General features: G+C 37.8%; 1 protein-coding gene across 2 annotated transcripts in view; it reads right to left on the bottom strand.

The window, feature by feature from the left end:
* The window catches only part of b3glcta (beta 3-glucosyltransferase a), an 83,105-nt gene that overhangs the window by 43,176 nt on the left and 16,306 nt on the right, over positions 1–23,623 (bottom strand). For both annotated transcript variants that reach the window (XM_076873342.1, XM_004560615.4), the window contains exon 3: positions 4,892–4,931. In XM_076873342.1, the coding sequence (XP_076729457.1) occupies positions 4,892–4,931 (40 nt within the window). The remainder of the gene's footprint in view (positions 1–4,891; positions 4,932–23,623) is intronic.

Below are 23,623 nucleotides of genomic sequence, written 5' to 3'. Positions count from 1 at the left end.
ATTTCTCAGGATGGTTGCCTGCTTTTTAAATTACTTTTTAAATTAAATGAAATAAAGCCATCAGCTATGTTCAGGTGTTTGAGCGGGTTTTCCACTAATCACATGGCTAGAGATTTAATCCCTGGCTTCTCCACAAGTGTCCTTGGGCAAAATACTAAACAGGATGCTCCCGGTGGCTGGTGAGCACCTTGCATGACAACTGCACCTCCATTGTAAATATGTGGAAAAAGTGAACGAGACACAAAGCAGCAACGCAAAGGAGTTTGAGAACTTCTAAGAAGACCTATAAGTGCAAGCCATTTACCACTTGAATAAAGGAAAGACACAGACACAATAGAGCATTGTCACAAGCAAGCAGCAAAGCACTGTTTGTAGGGAGGGGGAAAAAAAAAAGGAAAATAAGAAATACTAGTTAGAAAAAGGAGTTCAGTCAACATCTTGTGAACATTGATATGCATTCTATCTTCTCGCGTGTCCTCTTGGCCTGGAGAGGCTGAGCCACTGAATAAATATAATATAGCCGCATACGGGACAGTAACACAGCTTTCCTAGGATTAACGACTGCTATAGTGATAATTGGATTTAAATTCTGGCATTTAGGTTTTGTTCTGAAAAAGGAGATGTAGAATAGAGTTAGTATATAACCTCAACTATATAACAGTATACATTTAGATCCAGATTTAAAACACAGCTTTGGGCAATACACCTTGGATCTGCCCAATGCTGGTACATTCCCTGAAAAACAATTTAAGGTTATTTATTTATTATATCAACTTTCTAGTACATCGATTTAACATTTTAATAAACATTTTGAAAATGAAAGAAATATACTAGAAAAAAAGACCACACACAGATACTGGTGATGACCCAAATAAACAGCAAAGGTACCATTAGACTATATTAATGTAATTAATGATGTCTGTATTAAGGTTTCCATTCTATTCTTATAATATGCTGCTAATTAATGTGTCCCTAATAGAAGGGGAAAAAAGACAAAAGTTCAAATGAAAAGTTTTATGACTTCTTATGAAGTCAGTAATTAACCTCACACATCTCCACTGATGCTTTTAAAATTAGCCTAATAGTAAAGTAAGTAATGGATTACTATGGTTTAAGTGGTGACCTGGATAGATTTTAGTCAAAAACTGCCTCATTTAGCCATGTATGTAAGTTATAAACACTGCGTTGGATCTACCTAATAAAAATAATTGGAATTGGCAGAAAAGTTATTCTTGTTTAGATGTTTTACCTCCTGATACAGTATTTCTAAATGGCACAAACAATGCACGTGAACTTCTTTTGAAGTTGTTTTAATAGGAGATAGTTTTCTGTTTTTCTTACATGTATTGCTATTCATAACTCGGACTTCTCTGCTGTGCCAGTATGCATATAAAACACACGTTTTATCCATTTGATCTTTTCCTCTTTGGACTAGCAGTGTGATAGTGAAATGAAATGACTGAACTGATTAAGCTAGACAGATAAAGGCCTTACAAGCTTTGGATTGTTTAATTGTTTTTGTCATGCTGAACAATAAATTTTTTTTTTTTTTTACTTCAATACAAACTGATCAAGAGAGAAAAAATAAGATGAGAGACACAAACCTATTGTAATGTAATACAATAGTCTCATTTCGAAATTTGCTCACTTTTATCAACAAGTTGAAGACACGTCCTCCTGCCGGGATAGATTTATGATGGTACTTTGGAGCTTCAATGAAAGACCAAACAAAACCTTGGAAATTAATGTGCAGAACACATTTAACCGAGTAAAATGAAAAAAAAAAATCAGATTCCATTCGGTGATAGCGCAGTGGGAGAGACTTGCAGCCCTGGAAACTGATGGGGAACATGCACATCTAAGCATCTATCTGTATTTGAACAGTTCTATACCCAGTGCATTTAGGTAGGTCACACTCTCAACAATTTAGTTATCTGTTGTTAAGATGTAGCATGCTGCATTTTTAAAGCACTACTTATTGCACAATATGGCCGGTGGGCTCACACTGTTTTTTTAGTTTTTGTTCCATCTATGAATATCTGTAGCATGTACATACTGCACATAATGCATTTACTTTATTTAAAGTCTGCACCCTGTACTCCCTCTGAAGAAAGATTGCTAAATGAATGACTTCTAATACCCATCAAATGTTACTGGGGCTTTTAAAATAAACAATCCAGTCAGACCTCCTGAAGTTTGCTGTATTGTTAAAACAAAAGGGAGTCTGGCTCTCCGTGATTCATCTTTTACATTCCTGCCCACAAACAACATTCTCTGCAGGCGAGCGTAGCTTTTCTGGTGTGACAAAGGGAATTACTATGGCAGTGCCAGATAGTGTAGCTCCATTTTTCAGATCGCTGTCTGTTTGTATTTCCTTTCTGTGCCGAGGTGCCAAATGAGAGCATTACGAAGTTGCTTTTGTGTGCTTTTGCGTCTGTGGTGACCCAGTTGAATGAACAGGCAGAGGTCCAGAAAGCGGGCTCCAAACTCCTCTGCAGTCTCCCGAAAATCACTCTCAGATGGTGATTGTGCGAGTCCCCTGAAGCGTGAAAAGCATGCATGAGATCTTTTTATTTGCTCTATTTATGAAATTCCTGGTTGCTGTCAAGTCGTTGAAGAAAGATGGGACTTTATTTATGAAGTCTGCGAAACTCTCAAGATTAAATTTTCAAGGTACGCATAAGCAAAACCCATTTTACTATTTTGATTTTGCAGTACTTGCCATTTAAATTTCACACTGTCCAATATTACTCAGTTCAGGTTTTATTATTCATGATTTTATCAAGCAATAATGTCAATTCAATTCTTTCATCATACAGCGCTCTTTAAAATTGAACTATATTAAGCAATAGTTCATCCCTTTGGATGTCATCTGGAATTACGGGTTAGTTCTACTGAGTTAGTCTGATCTGAATTATCAAATACAGTAACATCAAACTACTGTAAATCAAATTGAATACAAGAACTCCACTATCAAAGACAGCAATACCTGTATTTATAATCAAGTACATACAAATATGAATACTTCTAGGAATGTATGGATGTTTATTATACTCCATTTGCCTATAAAATGAAATGTAGGTCAATTAATTGTTTACAATCTCTATTTTTATTAGTAAAGGAAAAAATTGTGCTTAGACTAAATATGATAACTATTTAGTCTTGTTCCATTACATGGTGCTGTACTATTGCTATCTGGTAGTTAAAAAAGCCAGTGTTCTCATTGCTATGATATCATACCATGCAAAAAAAATGGTAGAGACACAAATAACTTTTACTATGGTAAAGCACACAGTAAACCAATGCAACAACCTTTTTATTATCTTGTTATTATAATTATAGTGTACATTATTGCAGAGAATGTTCATCAGAGCATGACCTTCAGTGTCTGGGGCTGTTTGGAGTCAAATGTGAAGCCGCCAGCATGAGATGCTGGATTGCTGTATTGGGTTAGGGAAGGGTTGTTTCCCTAAAGAAGTTTTACTATACTGTTCAAAAGTAATGGTATATGGCAGCATGACCTGGAGAGAAAGCTTGCTGTGGCTTCAGCAGCAATGCAGGTATTGTACAGGTTAGCAGAAAGGATAAGCTTTTAATCTTTTAGTTGATCTACACTCACCAATTAACATGTAGCAACTATATTGACATAATAGCATCATGCAACAGTTGCTACAGATTTCCTGGCTTCACATCCATGATGTGAGCCTTCCATTTCACCATATCCCAAAGTTGCTCTGTTATACTGGGATCTGGTGACTGTGGAGGCCATTTGAGTACACTGTAATGTTCAAGAAACTAGTTTGAGATGATCTGAGTTTTGTGACACGGTACCGTAACCTTCTGGAAACAGCCATCAGAAGATGGACACACTGTGCTCATACAGAACTGAGCATGGTCAGTAAAAATAGGCTCAAGTGTTTAATCGATGTCTGGTTTATGCTTGGTTTGATATTCAGCAAGTTTTTCACCATGTCTGCATGGCAAATATAGACAAATAGGTCACCTTGAGATTGACTGATTAGATATTTGTTCTATTGAGCAGTTGAAAAGATATACCTAACAAAGTGCCCAGTGAGTGTATGTTCCAGTCCTAACCTGCTCTCACGAGCTCTAGGTAGTTTTTGAAAGAGTGAGATCAAGCAGACAAAATTTGTGATAGCTGTGCTAAGGCTTAGAGATAGGGTGAGGAGCTTGTAGATGCAGATGGAGCTCAGAGTAAATCTGTTGCATGACCCAGACTTCACTGGATTTTATACATCTCATCTCACCCCAATGTTCCTAGGAAGTAGGATGTCTGAAACCCCCTGTATAGCCTCTACACCCAGGACCCAGCCAGAGATAAGTGGTAGAAAACAAATGGAACAATGGGGTGTAATGAATGGATGAAAAAAAAAAAACCATCAGGCTAAAAGTAATTAAGTTATAATTCTCAGTTGTGGCTATAAGATTGAAACTATATTTGTTGACATATTGTCAACTAGTAAAATGACCTTTTGGGTCCAAAATAAGTTCCAGTCAGATCTAGAACTAAATCATTTGTATTTTTTAATTAAACATTTGAAATTACTGTAAGTGGTACACATAGTATATGTTGACTAATTTTCTTTGTGTCCTTAGCTGTATCTACAGCAGATAAGGACATACTGTTTAAGCATATGCTCCCTTGTCTGAGCACTGCAAGTACAGGATAATGTGATTCAGGTTTTCAGTTTCCCTCCTAAACACGAATTTGTTATTTTCCAGTTTCCTTCTGCTTTTAAGTGTTTTATTAGCAAACCACACACACACACACACACACACACAGAATATTAGAAATTATACACGCTCCACAAACACACAAGTTTTTTTCCACTTTCTATTTTTTACTACTAATTAGGAATAAAAGACTTACCCAGCTGATTGTTGTGAATGACGTGCAAATCATCCTGGCTCTGAAAAGACAGAGAGACTTTTTAATAATTCAAATTGCAGTCTTCAAATAATGACCCACATACATTCTCTTCTTTGTTTTAACATATCATGTAAAAAGTGTCAAAATATGAATTGTGTGAAAATCTTTTTTCTTTTGCAAAATACTCCATTTCCTCTCGCTAATCACTAATTAAGACTTAGTGATACTAAATATGGAATCCCCTACAGGATATTTGGAAATATAATGGGCGACACCCCACGTCATTAGCCCATCCTAATTGTGTGGGTTTTGTGCCTGCAGCATTAAGCTCTGTGCATGAGGCTCAATTAAGGCATTCTGCACTGTTCCACCTCCAGAGCTGTCAGCACTGGCTGCAGACCATGGAAGGATGAGTAAATCAATCACAAGCCAGGGAAACTTTGAAGAGCTGTCTTTCACCTCTATCTTTCAGAGTAAAATTTTTCAGTCTTGGGGAAGATTGCATGAATGTCTGAGTTGTGCCTGTTTCCAGAACTCTAGACCGAGAGCTGCAGAGTATTAATAGATAATGACAAACCAAACCTTTTTTTGATTTATGACTTCCTCTAGACTAACAATCATTTCACTGGCAAGCTGATGCAGCCTTCAGATAGCTTAACTAAGTCATAAATTCACTGTCGGTGGGTGTGGTACAGCGGTTACAGGGATTCACAGTAGTTTGGTGGCATTTGCAAGAAGCAGGCTACATATAAATGTGCTATCTCAGCACATTTACAAACTAACAATTTCTAGATTAGAGAACAGCCCATTAATTTACCCACTTTCCTCCTGAACACCTTCCTATAACTGTTGTGAGTACACATTTATTTTTGTGGTGTGCACGTTTCCTGCACGTCCCCTCTGTTAATTGACCAAATCTCAAAATTGAGCATTTGACATGAGATGTAATAAACTGGAAAAACAAAAACAAACAAAAAAAAAAAAACTGGCATCCATAACGCCATTAACACAGCAGTGATTTGTGCATGTGTGATGCTCTCTGTCTTTTCCTATTTTTTCAGGTGATCAGAGTTAGAGGCAATATATGCACAGGCAGACAAGATCATATCAGGGTGATTTGATTCAGTGGGTACATCAGCTTAATTGGACTCAGTAGCATTAGTCATGCCCACAAGGCTTCTGTCTCATCTTATCAGACATTACTCGTTTGAAATCATTTCGTTAGCTGAAGAGAGAAGGCACCTAAGGAAAAAAAAGCATCTCATAAGCCAGGAGAATCTGACTTGTTATCAGATAATTAGTCTTATAAAATCTCTTCAACTTGAAAATATAGCAGGTTATTATGGAAGAGAAACTACTCAAAAAGTGGAGGTATGAATTAAAGGGGTGTAGAAATTGCTATATATATGGTGGTTGTGACAGAGGCGTGCCACATGCTTTTCACTCTGTCTCTCCCAGCACAACTTCACTCTAGGGCACAGAAGAAACAGTAAATCACTGCACTGTGACTACAAGGAAAAAATAAATCAAGACACCCATTATGACGAATTACCTGCTCTGTCAAACATTGCCAATTATATTGATTGTATGTGTACAAATGTTTGTGTGTATATAATGTGCACATGAAAATGATTTTTACACAAGCCTTAACAAGGCCTAATGCTTTGTGACACACTTTAATGAGAAATGTCAAAATAGACCCTGTACCCCTACACCAATCTAAATCATTTTGTAATGTTGTGTCTTTTTTCCATTTTAAATCAGTTATTTTGTTATGAACTCTTGTAATACAATCTGTGTTGAGTCAGAAAAAAAAGGAGCCTCCTCATTTATTTTATGTAGACCACTGTTTTGGCACAGCGGGGCTCCTGACGCAGCTGCCTCTGGCCACAAATATTGCAAAAAAAAGAAAATCCACTGGGTCATCTGACAGCAAAAGCTGAACATTTCCAACACATCATCATCATCCAGCGAGGGACTGTTTTGACTGTTCAATCACATGCAAGAGCACGTTCTTGGCATATTCCTTTTCTCAGTTACCGATCTCTTGTAGTGACGGGGTAGAAATTGTTGCTGGTACAGCTTCCTAGAATCATGTGCTATTGCACTGTGAAACAGCTGCACAGCATTTTACCCTCTGTTTAGCCTTCAAACTCAGCTCCATTACTCAACCCGGAATTTTCGGCTCACATTTCATCTTCTCACCTGCACACGCTGTAAACTCTTTGTGCTTATTTATACAATGTTATTTTCAGCTCTAACACCTGCTTAAGCTACCTGATGTACTTTCTTGATGCATTTTCTTTTATTCGCTTACTTCAGCAAGACATTGCTTTAAACACGATTATTTTTTACATAGAGTATCTATTAACCTCCAGTGAATGGTGGATTTTCAAAAAAGTAAAAAACACAACAAAGTTATGTCAAATAATCTTCATTTAGCATAGAAAACCCCAAAACACTAAGCAGAATGAGAAAACAACGTGCCAGACGTTAAAATCTGAATCTTTTTCTGTTTGTTTTTTTTCTTATACTACTTATAGGCGCATTGCCATCGCATTGCGTTTTATCTCTTATCAATTGACACATTTAAAAAATAAATAAATAGTTGACAGAATGAAAATGAAACCTCAGTGAAGCTTCAGCTCCACTGAGAAAAACAAAAACAAAACAAAAAACCTACCAATAAATACAGGCATCAAAACATCAAATCTATGTAGGACAGAGAAGGGGAATATAAAGTATATTAAAAAAAACAAACTCTTAACTGAAACTATGAAAAGCATAAAATGTCAGATTTCTATCATGTTTTGAATACGAGGTCTGACTTTTTGTTTTTAATTACTTCATTTTGTTTAGCTCTCTTCTACTGCAAAGGTTTAATGCCACCTCACTGCTGAAATAGAAGTTGGAAAGCAGTCAGTACAATGTGGCGTGAGTTTCATTTTCTTTTGAAGGTTGTTTTTTTTTTCAAGCTTGTGCAGATTGATCAAATTCTGGGTTGTTGATGTTTAACTGGACTTTTTCTTTCAAAGACGTCATATTATGCTTTTCTTGAGTGTATTTTACATATTGTTTCTGCATGTATAGAATGGTACAAGGTTAGAAGTCTATAACAAAGAGGATTATTTTCTCCCACAGAAAATGAATTTAATTTTAATCCATTACTGATGGCATCATAACATATGAGATATATTGCAATATATTACAATATTTAAATGTGTGGCTATAAATTAGAAGTCATAGTCATGAGATTAAAATGATATGATGGTTTTATAAAGTGTTACGGGTGCATAAATATTAAAAATGGCCCATTTTGGTAGGTGGTTGCCAGGCAACATGATTGTGTCATTATATTTAATGCATAATTCAGGTTTTTTCAATACAAATGAATTGTTACTGTTGTGAAATTAAAATGATGTAATGCTTTAATAAAATGTAAAACATTATTCATTTTAGCCTGTTGGTAGGTGGTTTGACATCATAATATCTATAGATAATATAGATAAGAACCTTCAGGGACCTAACATGTACCTGTGTGCCAAGTGTGGTTGCTGAAGTCTGGATTGTGTAACAAGAGTTGTGTGGACCAAACATACAGACAAAGATTTTGTGTATTACAGTGAGATGCCTGCTTACTAGTTAGAACAGAGGATGAGCAGAGCAAGCGCAATTTTCTTCAAAACAAATTCCTGATTTATGCGGAGCAAAGAATCAGTGATTAAAATTACGTTTCAACACTGTTACCCGCGTTTTTACTGTCTTCTCTCAAAGGCTGCTGCCTGAACCAGGCATAGTTCAGTGTTGGATTTTTGCAGCAGTTCCCTGGTCTGCAAAAATCAGAAAAGAAGGCATTACATAATGGATAGCTGGCTGACCAATCAAAGCAGACTAGGTTTAATACGGAGGCTTTAGAGAGAAAGAACATAAAACAAAGCGTTTCCGACAAACGGTGAAGTGAAGTGCTGCATGCACGGTAAGAATAAAAAAAGTTTTTTCAAATAGGAAGTGATGTCAACCAATTCCAGAAAACCTCCAGAATAAATTTATGAACCTACAAAAGAGCATATTGTGGCCTCTTTACAAGCTTGATCTATTACCTGCATGTAAACAACATGGAAATAAAATCTGCTTCGACAACAAATTTATATGGTGAAGAAATGAGTCATTGGATTTTACCTAAAATTCCTTTTAAAGCCATCTCTTTGGTTTCACTTCATAAAATCCCTGGGTGACACAAGGGCTACAAATCTTTCTTTGGGAAATGATCTCATATTCCACGCCAGAGTGAACTCACATCAGGTCTCATATCATTTTTACTATTACTGAGAGATTAATTAGTCTCAGCTCACAGAATCCGGCTCTTCTTAGCCTTCTATACTTTTGCACGCAGGTAAGGCTCTTCCTAATCCCATCTGACAGCAGGCTGTCTGCCATTTGCAGCAGGAATCAGACACCCATTGGTGTTAAAAAGAAATTGCTGAGAGTCTATACTGTCCATCTGAAGGGGTTAGTTTCACCATCCCTTGAGCGCTTTTGATCTAAGACACCACAACACTGATGCAGACAGACAGAAAGATTGTGCCTCGTGTAGTGTAACCTTAGAACAAAGGCAGCACCGCAGTAAAGGTACTCAGAGGTGTACATGTGTAAACTGAAGAATGATCCTCAGCCTACCTAATGCGATTGTTACGTAATCAAGGACACCGCAATGACAACCTTTTGATCCCTGTCTTTTATTTGGATGCTCTTCACATACACACAAAGACGAGTTCCCGGCCCTGTTACGGCTCTCAGTCCCCGAGGACACAGACGCTTCACTGACATGAGTGACCCGTCAGGTCAGATTAGATTTCTGTTTACTGATGGCAAGCATATTTCAAGGTTGCAGGATTTTCTGGATTTCGACATGTGGAAAATGTGTGATGTTCAGAGAAGCTGATGTCTAGAAGGACTCTGAGCACCTTAAGAATGTGAAAGGTTGGAGATTATATTGGTCTATATTTGTGTTAAAGCTGGGTTCTTGTGTTTTTGTGTAATTTTACACAAAATTATAAAAAAACGTTCAGAGTATTACAACTAAAGTAGTATAAAAGGAAATATTGTGTTTAGGCTTTGGCCAATCTGACAACTTTTATACTAGATACAGTGATGCAAAGCAGAACACATTCACCAAAAATCTGCATGCAAAGTCTTAGTATGCATATGCCTGTGCTTTGTGTAGCTGGAATGGTTTAGAACAGCGAGTAGGAACTAGTTCCAGGAGGAGGGCTGTCTATTTTAAAATTGCAGCTTTAACTATAAATTAAGATGATTCCAAATTGTCACCTTCATTTTATGGATGCTTTTAGAGCTATGGAGCGGTTTAAGAATCAAAACGTCTTTCATATCCCTCCCCAATTTTAGGGTGTCCAGAGAACTGACAGATTAAAATTTTATTCTCTGCCAATTTTTCACACAAGCAAAACTGCTAATGTGTAATGACTTAATGAGTTAAAACGTCTCCTGTCTCAACATTAGGAAGCTATTCTTTTCAGGTTTTCTTCCTAGCCCCTTTCAGCATTTTGTTGACAGCAGTTGAAAAGTATCATATCAGGCCATAGACATTGCTGTTACTGATGCCAAAAATTAGTAAGCACATGCATGTTATGATGTTCCATAGAAGCATTTCAAATAAGAAGGAAAGACAAATGTCTTGGTCAACACCTCCCATGAAAGCGATACTGATCAACCATTCACTTAATATTTATTACTATTAAAATAAAAGTCAAATTTCAACAGACAGCAAGGTGACATTCTTAAGTGTCTGGCACTAATAAATAAGAATGACAAAACCTAGAATACATGAAGTTATATGCACTAATATAAAAACATAAAAGATGCATATTTTCACATTTCAGATGTTGCTTGACATTTATTTATTCTGGGTTTTCTTTCATATGATGGCTCATGTGGTTAATCAACAAATAGTTTGAGCTCAAGAAAGACAAAACACAACAATGAATTCATGCAACAAATATTGCCTACATAGCCAAAGCCAAATAAAGCTTTCTCCTCTGAGCCACGGAGCTCTGTCGTCGTCCAAAAAATATTAAACATGTCAGTGAGTCACCAGTGATCCACTTGCACTGGCTGACATATTCTTTGCTTATGATAAACACGCTGTGGTTTATCTTGAGTTAGTCCCACATGCACCATCCTTCTGCAATACATTATAAATATGCACCACATGAAAATGAAAGTAGACCTTAACACAGGTGCTTCTTATTCCTGTTTGAGCTACATTTGCAAAAAGCTAAAGTGCCCAGCTCTTCAATGAAATTATTCAACTTTTATGAAAAATGATACTACAATTACTTGTGACGTGTTTGTACTTAGTGGGAACCACTGGGTTTGGATCACAGAAGAAGTAGCAGAAGTAGTCAAAGTACAAAGAGACTGAAATGAAAGCGCCTACACAGCAATTTGTTATTTATTGCAAACATTAAGTAATATGAATGTTATAAACTAAATTATAGTCAGAGGACATATCTCACAAACAGGCCTTCTGCTTTCACAAGACTTTTTGCTGTTTTTTTTACTTTCTCCCACAATGCCACCATTGTCAGGTTGATGAGTGCTTCCATTCATGCACCATTTGTATTGGTCTGTTGCAATACAGTGGAAGAAATAATTATTTGATCGCCTGCTGAATTAGCAAATTTGCTCACTCACAAACAAATGAGCAGTCTCTATTTTTATGGTTATTTCATTTTAATGGAGAGAGAGAAAACAACACATTGCAAAAAAGACATAAATTGAGTGAAATAAGAATTTTAATCCCCGAGCAAAACACGACTTCATATTTGCCAACCCTTGTTGGAAAGCACAGCAGCCAGATATTCCTGGTAGTTTGTCACCAGTTTTGCATACATATTGGGAGGCATTTTGGCGCTCATCTTTATAGAAATTCTCTAAATCCTTTAGTTTTCTTGGCTGCCAAATGGCAACCTGAACATTCGGCTCCATCAACAGATTTTTCTATAGGATTGAGGTCTGGAGATTGTCTGACCACTCCATGACTTTGGGTGCTTCTTCTTTAGCTACGCCTGGTATGTTTTGGGTCACTTTCATGTTGGCAGACCCATCCATAACCCATCTTTTAATGTTCTGGCTGAAGGAAAGAGGTTCTTGTTAAAGAGTCTACAGCACATGGCTTTGTCAATTGGCTTCTAAGTGATGAAGTCATCCTCCATGCCTGACTGTGGATTTGGTGTTCTTTGGGTCACACTCAGTATTTCTCTTGCTCCAATCATGGCAGGTTGAGTTGATGCCAAATAGCATTATTTTGGTTTCATCTGACCACAGTAATTTCTCAAAAGCCCGCTTGGACTCAGTAATTCACTGGCAAATTTAAGACAGACTTGTACATGTGCCTACTTGAGCCAGCGACCTTGCGAGTGCTGCAAGATTTAAATCTATTATGGTGTAGTGTGTCACCAATAGTGTTCTTGGTGACTGTGTTCCAACTGCCTCCGAATCATTAACAAGCTCCTCCCATGTAGTTTCTGGGTGATCCACCAGCTTCTTATGGTCATCTACATTCCATGAAGCAAGATCTAGCATGGAGCTCCACCTCTTTGTATTTCTTCCTTTTCCAAATAATCATACCAAGAGTTGTCACTTCCCCATCCATGGCTGCTCAGCCATGGAAACCCATTCCACGAAGCTCTCTGTACAGTGTTCTTAGGCGTGAATGTGAAGGCCCGCATGTAGTTTGGAGGTCTGTAGTGTCTGACTCTGGCTAAAGTTGCCGACCTCTGTACTCATGCGCCTTAGCTTTAGCTGAACTTGCTCTGTGATTTTACGTGGCCTAATACTTTGCGGCTGACGTGCTGTTGTTCCCATTCGCTTCCACTTTGTTATAATACCACTAAAGGTTGACTGTGAAATATTTAGTAGTGATGGAATTTCACAACTGGATGTGTTGCACTTGCCCAGTACCACACTGGAATTCACTCAGCTCCTGAGAGGAACCCATTTTTCACAAATGTTTGCAGTCTGCATGCCTATGTGCTTGATTTTATACACTTGTGGCCATGGAAGTGATTGGAACACCTCATTTCAATGATTTGGATGGGTGAGTGAATATGATTGATTGATTGATTATAATCTGTATGCCATAAGGGAGCCAGAACTTCAATGACATTCAAACCATGACTCAAGTCAATTCATCTTTTATATAATGTATTTTCAAATGGATAGATGGATAGATAAATGAACTGATGGATGATATTTTTTCTGGATTTTTGATTAATATTCTGACTCTCTGAAACTACCATAAAAATTAGAGACTGTTTATTTCTTTGGAAGTGAGCAAACTTAGAAATTTAGCAGGGGATCAAACAATGATTGTCTCAACTGTACATATGGTTTAGTAACTATAACACTGTATAGACCAAAGACTATCAATCTAAGCAATGTTTGAGCCATTTTGAGTAAAAATATTTACAGGCAAGGCAAGGCAAGGCAAGTTTATTTGTATAGCACAATTCAACAACAAGGTGATTCAAAGTGCTTTACAGAGACATTAGAAACAAGAACAAATAAAAAGCATGATTTAAAATTGATTAAAACAAGCAAATAAACTAACTAACTAATTAACAAACAAACAAACAAAACAGTATATAAAATCAAAACAGATAAAATCAGAACAGTAGATAAAATCAGTAGTTAAATGTAAGTTTTGAAATTTAAGCTTAAAGTGTGGATTTGGTGCTTTATTCAAATGCAGCTGAGAACAGGTGAGTCTTCAACCTGGATTTAAATAAACTGAGTGTTTCAGCTGATCTGAGGCTTTCTGGGAGTTTGTTCCAGATATAAGGAGCATAAAAGCTGAATGCAGCTTCTCCGTGTCTGGTTCTGACTCTGGGAACTGATAAAAGACCGGATCCAGATGACCTGAGGGATCTGGATGGTTCACACTGGGTCAGGAGGTCATTGATGTATTTTGGTCCTAAACCATTCAGAGCTTTATAGGCCAGCATCAGAACTTTAAAGTCTATCCTCTGACGGACAGGCAGCCAGTGTAAGGACCTCAGAGCTGGACTGATGTGGTCCACTTTTTTGGTCTTAGTGAGGACTCGAGCAGCAGAGTTCTGAATGAGCTGTAGTTGTCTGACTGATTTTTTAGGTAGACCTGTAAAGATGCTGTTACAGTAATCAAGCCTACTAAAGATGAATGCATGGACTAGTTTTTCCAGGTCCTGTTGAGACATCAGATCTTTTATCCTTGATATATTCTTGAGGTGATAGTAAGCTGACTTTGTTATTGTCTTAATGTGTTTTTCTAAGTTTAGGTCTGCATCCATCACTACACCCAAATTTCTCGCCTGGTTTGTGGTTTTTAGATGTATAGATTGAAGTTCTCTGGTGACCTGTAATCGTTTTTCTTTGGCGCCAAAGACTATTACCTCAGTTTTGTTTTTGTTTAGCTGGAGAAAATTGTGGCACAACCAGTCATTGATTTCCTCAATGCATTTACCAAGAGCCTGTACAGGGCCTCGGTCTCCTGGTGACATTGTGATATATATTTGTGTGTCATCTGCATAGCTGTGATAGTTTATTTTGTTGTTGTTTATAATCTGTGCCAGTGGGAGCATGTAGATGTTAAACAGAAGGGGTCCCAAGATGGAACCTTGGGGAACTCCACATGTGATACTTGTCTGCTCAGATGTGAAGTTACCTATTGATACAAAGTATTTCCTGTTTTCTACGTATGTTTTGAACCAGTTTAGTACAGTTCCTGAAAGACCTGTCCAGTTCTCCAGTCGTTTGAGTAATATGTTGTGGTCAACCGTATCAAATGCTGCACTGAGATCCAGTAAAACTAGGACTGACATTTTTCCACTGTCTGTATTCAGACATATGTCATTAAACACTTTGGTCAGAGCGGTTTCAGTGCTGTGGTTCTGTCTAAAACCTGACTGGAAGGCATCGTAGCAATTATTCTGTTTTAAGAAGTAACTGAGCTGTTGAGAAACTGCTTTTTCAATGATCTTACTTAAAAACGGGAGATTTGAGATCGGCCTGTAGTTGTTCATTTGTGTCTTGTCAAGATTGTCCTTTTTCAGTATAGGTTTGATTACAGCAGTTTTTAGTGATTCTGGAAACACACCTGATAATAAAGAAAAGTTGACGATCTGTAACAGGTCTGACTCTAAAGTCTTTGAGATATTTATATCGAACCAAAAACATATCTAAGCCTTACAATGAATCTTCTGACACATTTTCATTACATTAATAGCATATTTTTTGTTGCATTTGCTAAATTACAGAGCTAAAAAGTATATATGTTTTTTTTAAACTTTCAGTATTATTTTAATATCAAAAAAAGAGGAATAAAACTGGAGCAAAAAAAAAAAAAAAGATGTTGTTATTTCGATTCTTCTGTGACAACATTTGCAATAATATAATGACAGAAAGATCTTCTCTCTGCTTCTGCATCAAATAGAAGTAGAAGAAGTCAAATCACCGGGACTACCATGAGAGATTCACTTGATGTAGATTTGTTCTGAAAGCCCTGGTACTTAAGAAGGCACAGGCAAAGTGTATAGGGAGATTTAAAGCAGGCTGTTGTTAGCTAATACTGAGGGTATATCACTGCATGCACCCTTAATCATTTTTACAATTCAGCTAACCAAAATAAATGTAAGTAAGTAATTATATGCATCAAATCAAGTAACTCTAAAATGTAATTAACTGGCATAAAGTTATAGCTGTATCCCTAGCAACAAGCATCATGGATTCGATTAAGAACAAGAGGCTCAGCTTTATTAACAATCCAAAGTAAAAGTAAGAATGAAAGAATGATGCCACTGAATATAAATTTCACATTTGCAAGGTAATGAATTTAGGATGTTAAATTACAAAGGGATTAATATTTAACTCCTGCAAGCCGGGTTTAATTTTTTTTCTTTTTTTCCTTTTCTTTTCTAGAGACACCGGTCGAGTCTGAAAAGGGGTCTTTCTTGTCAAAAACACAGCACCGATTTACTGAGCTAATAGTTGAAGTGCATTGTTGATTAATCTTTCCATAGGTGACCCGCTGTGTTGGTTTTTGCCCCTGCCTCCTTACCCGAACTGATATTGAAATATCAGGATGAGTCTTTTTTTTTTTTTTTCTCATGTTACAGAGTTTAAGGTGCATTTTTTTCCCCAAACATACACAGTATTTAACTCCTAAACTTTTCCGGAGATTTGGCTCGTCTTATTTGGCAATAATACCGATCTATTGTGTTATTTTTACTTACTTACTTACTTACTTATTATTCATTTTTTCTTCTATTTCTCACGCAGTGAAATAGTTCAACGAGGGCACTTTTGCTTAGTTTGAAGACTGTTCTCTGAGGGATTTAGCTTTGCTTTTCTAAGCACTGGAGAACTGTTGCCAACACAGACGACCAGACAGCACAAAATTGTTGACAGTGGTCCAAATCTGGTTGCCTGGGGCAATGGGCAGCCGTTACTGTCAAGCCCTGCTGTGTAGGTTATTCAGGGTCACACTATGTTCCGTGGCCTCTTCATAACATGCCTGATAAATGTTTTTGACAAAATTTTACCAATCAATATTTAGAAAATGAGATCAGTCACACAGGACTACACATTTCTCTTTATTATTTTAACCAACTCCTATGTATCTAACAGGTAGACCTACTGTATACCAGTAGGCCTACATACATTAAGTTGTTTCTCAGCCAGTGCATTTTACACATGCTATTTATACCAAGACAAAAATGGTTAGACAGACTCTAGTTTAACATATTTTTCCTTCCATTTTCTGCGATGTCTGCTACACATAATCCCCTCGTGTCTGTGTTTACATTCATCCAATGAGCTGATACACTTCTGCAACGTTTCTCTCTGTAACATCCATTCATTACCAACAGTAAGAGTTGTGGCAGCTGGTCAGGCCGGGTGGGAAAGGTGGTGGGCGGCACAGCTTTGTGAAACGGGAAGATGGAACAGCCATATGAGACTGTGGATGTTTGTATCACTGATTAGGTCTTAGTTTTGGAACCATTACAATCCTAATGATTGTGGCCTATATCTCGGCATAAATTAATCAGAATATTGTTAGTCCTCTGATGACATAGATGGAGGCCTTGTTTCTGCACAGCTAATTAAAACTCCCCATTTTAAACCATGTCTGGATAAAGCAAAAATGACACCATTTGATCAAAGGCAGATGGTCACAGTAACAACCACACAGCAGCCAGCTACACACAAGAGGCACAGACTAAAGACAACAACCCACATTAACTTTCATACAAAACTCTCCTTCTTATCTTACTTACAAACAAGAATACTACTTATCTTAGCCCCAGCTTGTTCCTCTCAAGGCATACTTGCCATTTGGAAAAAAAAAAAACCCAGAGGACCATTTAAAAACACTTTCCACTGTTATTAAGAGTAACTAGATGAAGATATGTGGGCTTCTATTTAACAGCAGTGTTGTATTTTCTTTTAATCATACTTACTGATTAATTAGCTTTTGAAGAAACTGGAATGGCTACTGATTGATGGAACATTAAAGCTATTTCTGGCTGCTTCCTTATAGGGCTGGGCTATATCATACCGTTCACGGTAATACCGGTGTAATTTTGGGCAAGGATAGGAAAATGAAATATCGCGATAGAATATGGGTAAAACGCGCATGTGCAGTGCCTATGTTTACATACGCACATGGCGGCGACGGAGAATGAGAAGAGCGAAAGTGGATCGTTAAATGAAACGGATGAACCAGAATTGGTTTGTAAAAAGGCTGCAACTTCAGTGGTGTGGAACTGGTTTAGCTTTCGTCCGTCAGATATACAACAAAGCACTATTTTTGGTAGAGCATGCTAGCGGGCCATCGTTATTAACCGTATTGTTTGGAAAATACAGCACACTTAAAATCAATCCTTTGATTTTTCTGAAAATCTACAGTGCCCCTTATGTATGAATTCTGGTTATGTTTACTGACCTCGAAACAATTTTATGTTGTACACGGCGCTCGAAAATCTGTCAAATGTTTTAGTACGACTTTGCTAAGCTACGAACCCGCACCGCTTGATGGATTGTCGGAGCATTACGGCTATATTAGGCAGGCGCCTCGCGGAGTGATACGTACTGTGCTTCAACATAATATTACTGTATTGGGTGTGTATAACCTCTTTTTAGGTTTTGTTGATATTATACATGGTTATGCTGAGGATATGTTGGCCAATTTCCACTGGAAATGCCTTTTGGTTAAACTGTCAGCAAGGAATTTGCACTGCTACATTTTTATATAACTTTAATGCACATAAAAAACAGCTGCTTGTTTAAGTGAAAATACATTATTAGTGCAAAAACCCCATCAAAGTTGTGGAGTTGTAAAGTATTTTGTCTAGTGTCAATTATATCGTCAGTTATATCGTTATCGCAAATAATAATAATAATAATAATAATAATAATAATAATAATAATAATAATGGATTGGATTTATATAGCACTTTTCAAGGCACCCAAAGCGCTTTACAATACCACTATTCATTCACTCTCGCATTCATACACTGGTGGAGGCAAGCTACGGTTGTAGCCACAGCTGCCCTGGGGCAGACTGACAGAAGCGAGGCTGCCATTTCGCGCCATCGGCCCCTCTGGCCAACACCAGTAGGCAGTAGGGTAAAGTGTCTTGCCCAAGGACACAACGACCAGGACAGAGAGCCCAGGGATCGAACCGGCGACCTTCCGGTTACAGATACGCTTCCCAACCCCCTGAGCCACGGTCGCCCCAAAATTTTCAAATGTATATCGTGATAAATATTTTTGGTCATATCGCCCTGCTCTACTTCCCTATTCACAAATGTTCACCACAGCAAGTATCTTTGAATGTTTGATTTGGCAGATTTTTTTATTTTATTTATGCCAGATACCCTCTCTGGTACAACCCCAAAGGGTTTTGAGTTGGCAGTATTTGCTTATTTGGCAAACATGTAAACCACTGCACTATGGAGCCATTGCTGAAGGATATAAACACAAAAAAAGTCACTGATTTGTTTAGGGTTTCATTATCTGTAAACTAACAAAACAGTATCCGTACACTACAGTGACAGCTTGCTCCTGTAAATAAAATAAAATAAAATAAAATGACTTTTTACCTGGGATATTAAATCATTTTTCTCCTCAAAATCTGACCCCAAACAAACATTCTGGGTAGAAACACTTCCAGTCCAACGAAAAATAAAGTGTCCGCAGGAAAACTACGAACACCCTTACTATTTCCAGAGAAATTAAGAGGGTAAGTAGCAACCAGGTGTTGCTAATCAGATACATTTTATCAACTGATCATCTGCAACCATGACCACCATTGTAAATCCGGAGGTTTTAGAATTCTGCAGCATTCAGGTGTATGTCAACACAATCTTTTTTAGTGGACATCCCACTAAAAATCTCCCCTTAAGGTCAGACCGAGTAATGCTCAGAGAATTGTAAAAAACCCAAGAACTACAACTCATGCTAAATGTGAACGTTTCTGCAACTACAATTAGAAAAAGGAGAAAGCCTAAAAAGCCTAAAAAGAACAGGGTAGAATAAGAAAAAAAAAAGAAAAAGATCTGAACAAACCTCAAGACTTTTGGAACAATGTCCTTTGGACAAGCTACACCAAACAGAAGATGTTTGGCTATAATAATCAGCATCATGACTGGCAAAAACCAAACACAACATATCAGTAGAAATGGCTCATACCAATTGTAAAGCACGGTGGTGAAGTGGTGGTGACTTTGGGCTTCTTTGTAGCCACCATCACTGATACCATAAAGTCTTTGTATATCAAAGCACTCTTCAGTCAAATGTGAGCCCATCCATCTAACAGATAAGATTGACTGAAACTGGATCATGCAACAGGACAGTGATCCAAAGCACAGCAGCAAATCTACACCAGAATTGCCGAAAAAGAAAAGAATCAAGGTACTACAATGGCCCAGCTGAAGTCCATACCTCTGATTACAATGCAGGACTTTAGGAGAACTGTGCATATATAAATGTATGCAAACTTCAATGAACTGAAGCAATGTTATAAAGATGAATGGATATGAGAAACTGAAAACAGTCATACAGAAAACAATTACTTCCAGTTAATGCTGCTAAAGGTGGTTGTATAAGCTACTGAATCTTGGGGTGTACTAGGTTCTTCACAGACCCACACAGAGTCCTTTGAAAGCTGTCATTTTCCTTTCCTTTTCACATGACTGTAATTGTGAATGCACTTTAATTAGCTTAGGAAAATCAGAAACTGCTTGTTTGTTGTATTTTGTCTCTTCTACCTGTGCTTGGTACCTGCAGTCAATTAAACATAGACAATGACAAGCCAGTCAAAACAGATTACGTTTTTTTTTTTTATACATGTGATTGATAACATGACTGATGACTGATAGTATTCTCTTTCAATATACAGGGAGTGCAGAATTATTAGGCAAATGAGTATTTTGTCCACATCATCCTCTTCATGCATGTTGTCTTACTCCAAGCTGTATAGGCTCGAAAGCCTACTACCAATTAAGCATATTAGGTGATGTGCATCTCTGTAATGAGAAGGGCTGTGGTCTAATGACATCAACACCCTATATCAGGTGTGCATAATTATTAGGCAACGTCCTTTCCTTTGGCAAAATGGGTCAAAAGAAGGACTTGACAGGCTCAGAAAAGTCAAAAATAGTGAGATATCTTGCAGAGGGATGCAGCAGTCTCAAAATTGCAAAGCTTCTGAAGTGTGATCATCGAACAATCAAGCGTTTCATTCAAAATAGTCAACAGGGTCGCAAGAAGCGTGTGGAAAAACCAAGGCGCCAAATAACTGCCCATGAAAGTCAAGCGTGCAGCTGCCAAGATGCCACTTGCCACCAGTTTGGCCATATTTCAGAGCTGCAACATCACTGGAGTGCCCAAAAGCACAAGGTGTGCAATACTCAGAGACATGGCCAAGGTAAGAAAGGCTGAAAGACGACCACCACTGAACAAGACACACAAGCTGAAACGTCAAGACTGGGCCAAGAAATATCTCAAGACTGGTTTTTCTAAGGTTTTATGGACTGATGAAATGAGAGGGAGTCTTGATGGGCCAGATGGATGGGCCCGTGGCTGGATTGGTAAAGGGCAGAGAGCTCCAGTCCGACTCAGACGCCAGCAAGGTGGAGGTGGAGTACTGGTTTGGGCTGGTATCATCAAAGATGAGCTTGTGGGGCCTTTTCGGGTTGAGGATGGAGTCAAGCTCAACTCCCAGTCCTACTGCCAGTTTCTGGAAGACACCTTCTTCAAGCAGTGGTACAGGAAAAAGTCTGCATCCTTCAAGAAAAACGTGATTTTCATGCAGGACAATGCTCCATCACACGCGTCCAAGTACTCCACAGCGTGGCTGGCAAGAAAGGGTATAAAAGAAGAAAAACTAATGACATGGCCACCTTGTTCACCTGATCTGAACCCCATTGAGAACCTGTGGTCCATCATCAAATGTGAGATTTACAAGGAGGGAAAACAGTACACCTCTCTGAACAGTGTCTGGGAGGCTGTGGTTGCTGCTGCACGCAATGTTGATGGTGAACAGATCAAAACACTGACAGAATCCATGGATGGCAGGCTTTTGAGTGTCCTTGCAAAGAAAGGTGGCTATATTGGTCGCTGATTTGTTTTTGAATGTCAGAAATGTATATTTGTGAATGCGGAGATGTTATATTGGTGTCACTGGTAAAAATAAATAATTGAAATGGGTATATATTTGTTTTTTGTTAAGTTGCCTAATAATTATGCACAGTAATAGTCACCTGCACACACAGATATCCCCCTAAAATAGCTAAAACTAAAAACAAACTAAAAACTACTTCCAAAAACATTCAGCTTTGATATTAATGAGTTTTTTGGGTTCATTGAGAACATGGTTGTTGTTCAATAATAAAATTATTCCTCAAAAATACAACTTGCCTAATAATTCTGCACTCCCTGTAGGTACATTTTTAGGTTAATGTTCCTCACGGTTTCATTCAGACATTACCTCGATTGTGATAGAGAGGATATTGTTGTTATTCAAGATTAGAAAGTACATCAAGTTATTTTTTGTTACTGCAGACAGCAGTCTGCTGTTCAGACCTGTGATAGACTGAAAGTGATGTTTTTTTTCCACAAAGTTTGATCCAGTGCTACTGTGACTTTTATAAGGACTTAAGACCTGAAGCCAACACATTTAGATGTCATCTGATTAATGGACTTAAGTGCACATCTGAAACAGGCTTTAGGTATAAGCTCATTTTGCATCCTTTTTTAACATTATTAATAATAACAACTTCTAAAAAAGTTACAGTATTTTTGACCGTGAAAAGCAATGATAATGTGATTCAGACAAAGAGTAATTGGGCTACTAAGAATTAAGATTAAATGCTTTTGGCTAATCTATAGCTGCATGTGTGTACACAGGTTTTCCCCAAACATGAGATTTCCAGATATAATAGATAATGTTGGAGCTTAATGCAAATTAGTGTGTAATATCTGGGAACTGCTGGTACTTGGGTTTTTTCCAGGTGCTGTGGGATCTTTGAATGAATATTGACAGCATTCACAAAGGTTTGTTATCTCAGAAAAAATAATCATTTTTCCTGAGCTGAGGTCACTGCAGACGAGTTGAAGCAATGATTCAGACATTAGACGTCTCTTCTTGAGTTTGATTTCTGCAAAGCAACTGCCCAAGGTGAAGAGAATAGGAATAATAAGAAAAACTCTTTTTGCTTCTAGTGACAGCCGTTTAGGCTCTACAGATTAATTCTGGCAGAAAAACAACAACCTGCAAACGCTGGGGAAGGTGTTATTGCTCAATCTAACACGGTGAGTCAAATAGTGCTTTTTTAAGGAATCACTTTTCTTTATCTTCAAGACTAATCATTATGTCAACCACTGAAATGTACTCAAAACTTGAAACCTACAAAAGACAAAAAGCACTCTTCTCTGCTGGTCACAGTTGAAAATAAGTGGTTGTTATATTTGTTATCTGGATTACTTCACAAAGAAACTATATCATTTTGGAGTAACTGGAATGCTTGTCCCAACCTTCAGAGAACACCATGTCCCATCCTGCACAGTGTACATTCATACTCAAGAAAATGTTTATATTATATAACTTTGTGAAACTATACCACTTAGTCTCAAAAACACATTAAATAACTCATTGACTCACAAAGATGCACTTTCGGTTACATTTGTTCTGCTTGTCTCCATGTGTGTGGTGACTGCTCTGTGCTTTCCCCCCACATATATTAACACCACCAGAAGGTGATGCTGACCCTTTCAGAGTGGAACGCTTTCAGGCTGGGTCATGTATTTAATTTTAGAAGTGTATTCATAACTTGCAAAGCCTCAAAGTCAAGCATTAGAGAAATGCTTTTCACTGGCTTTGCAGGACCATCAGCAGGAGGTTTGTTCTCACATTGTATAGTTATCTTGCATCCTTCCTCATGAGTCCTCAAAGTACACACAATCAAGGCACTTGTGCTTACATAAGCAAATGTGTAGTATTCTTGTTGTTTCTGAAGCCCTGAAGCGACAGATAATCGCAGCACCTGTGCTTGCCTTTGCCACCTTCTCCAAGTCATTTTCAGTTCAAACTGCTGCAAGTCATCAGCGGCTTCAGGCCATCTTCAAAGGAAAAGGAGGTGGGGAGGGGGTCGATATGCAAGCCACTGACTG

This window comes from Maylandia zebra, linkage group LG14 (assembly GCF_041146795.1).
Source record: "Maylandia zebra isolate NMK-2024a linkage group LG14, Mzebra_GT3a, whole genome shotgun sequence".
Lineage (NCBI taxonomy): Eukaryota > Metazoa > Chordata > Actinopteri > Cichliformes > Cichlidae > Maylandia > Maylandia zebra.
This window is presented reverse-complemented; position numbering and strand designations above follow the sequence as displayed.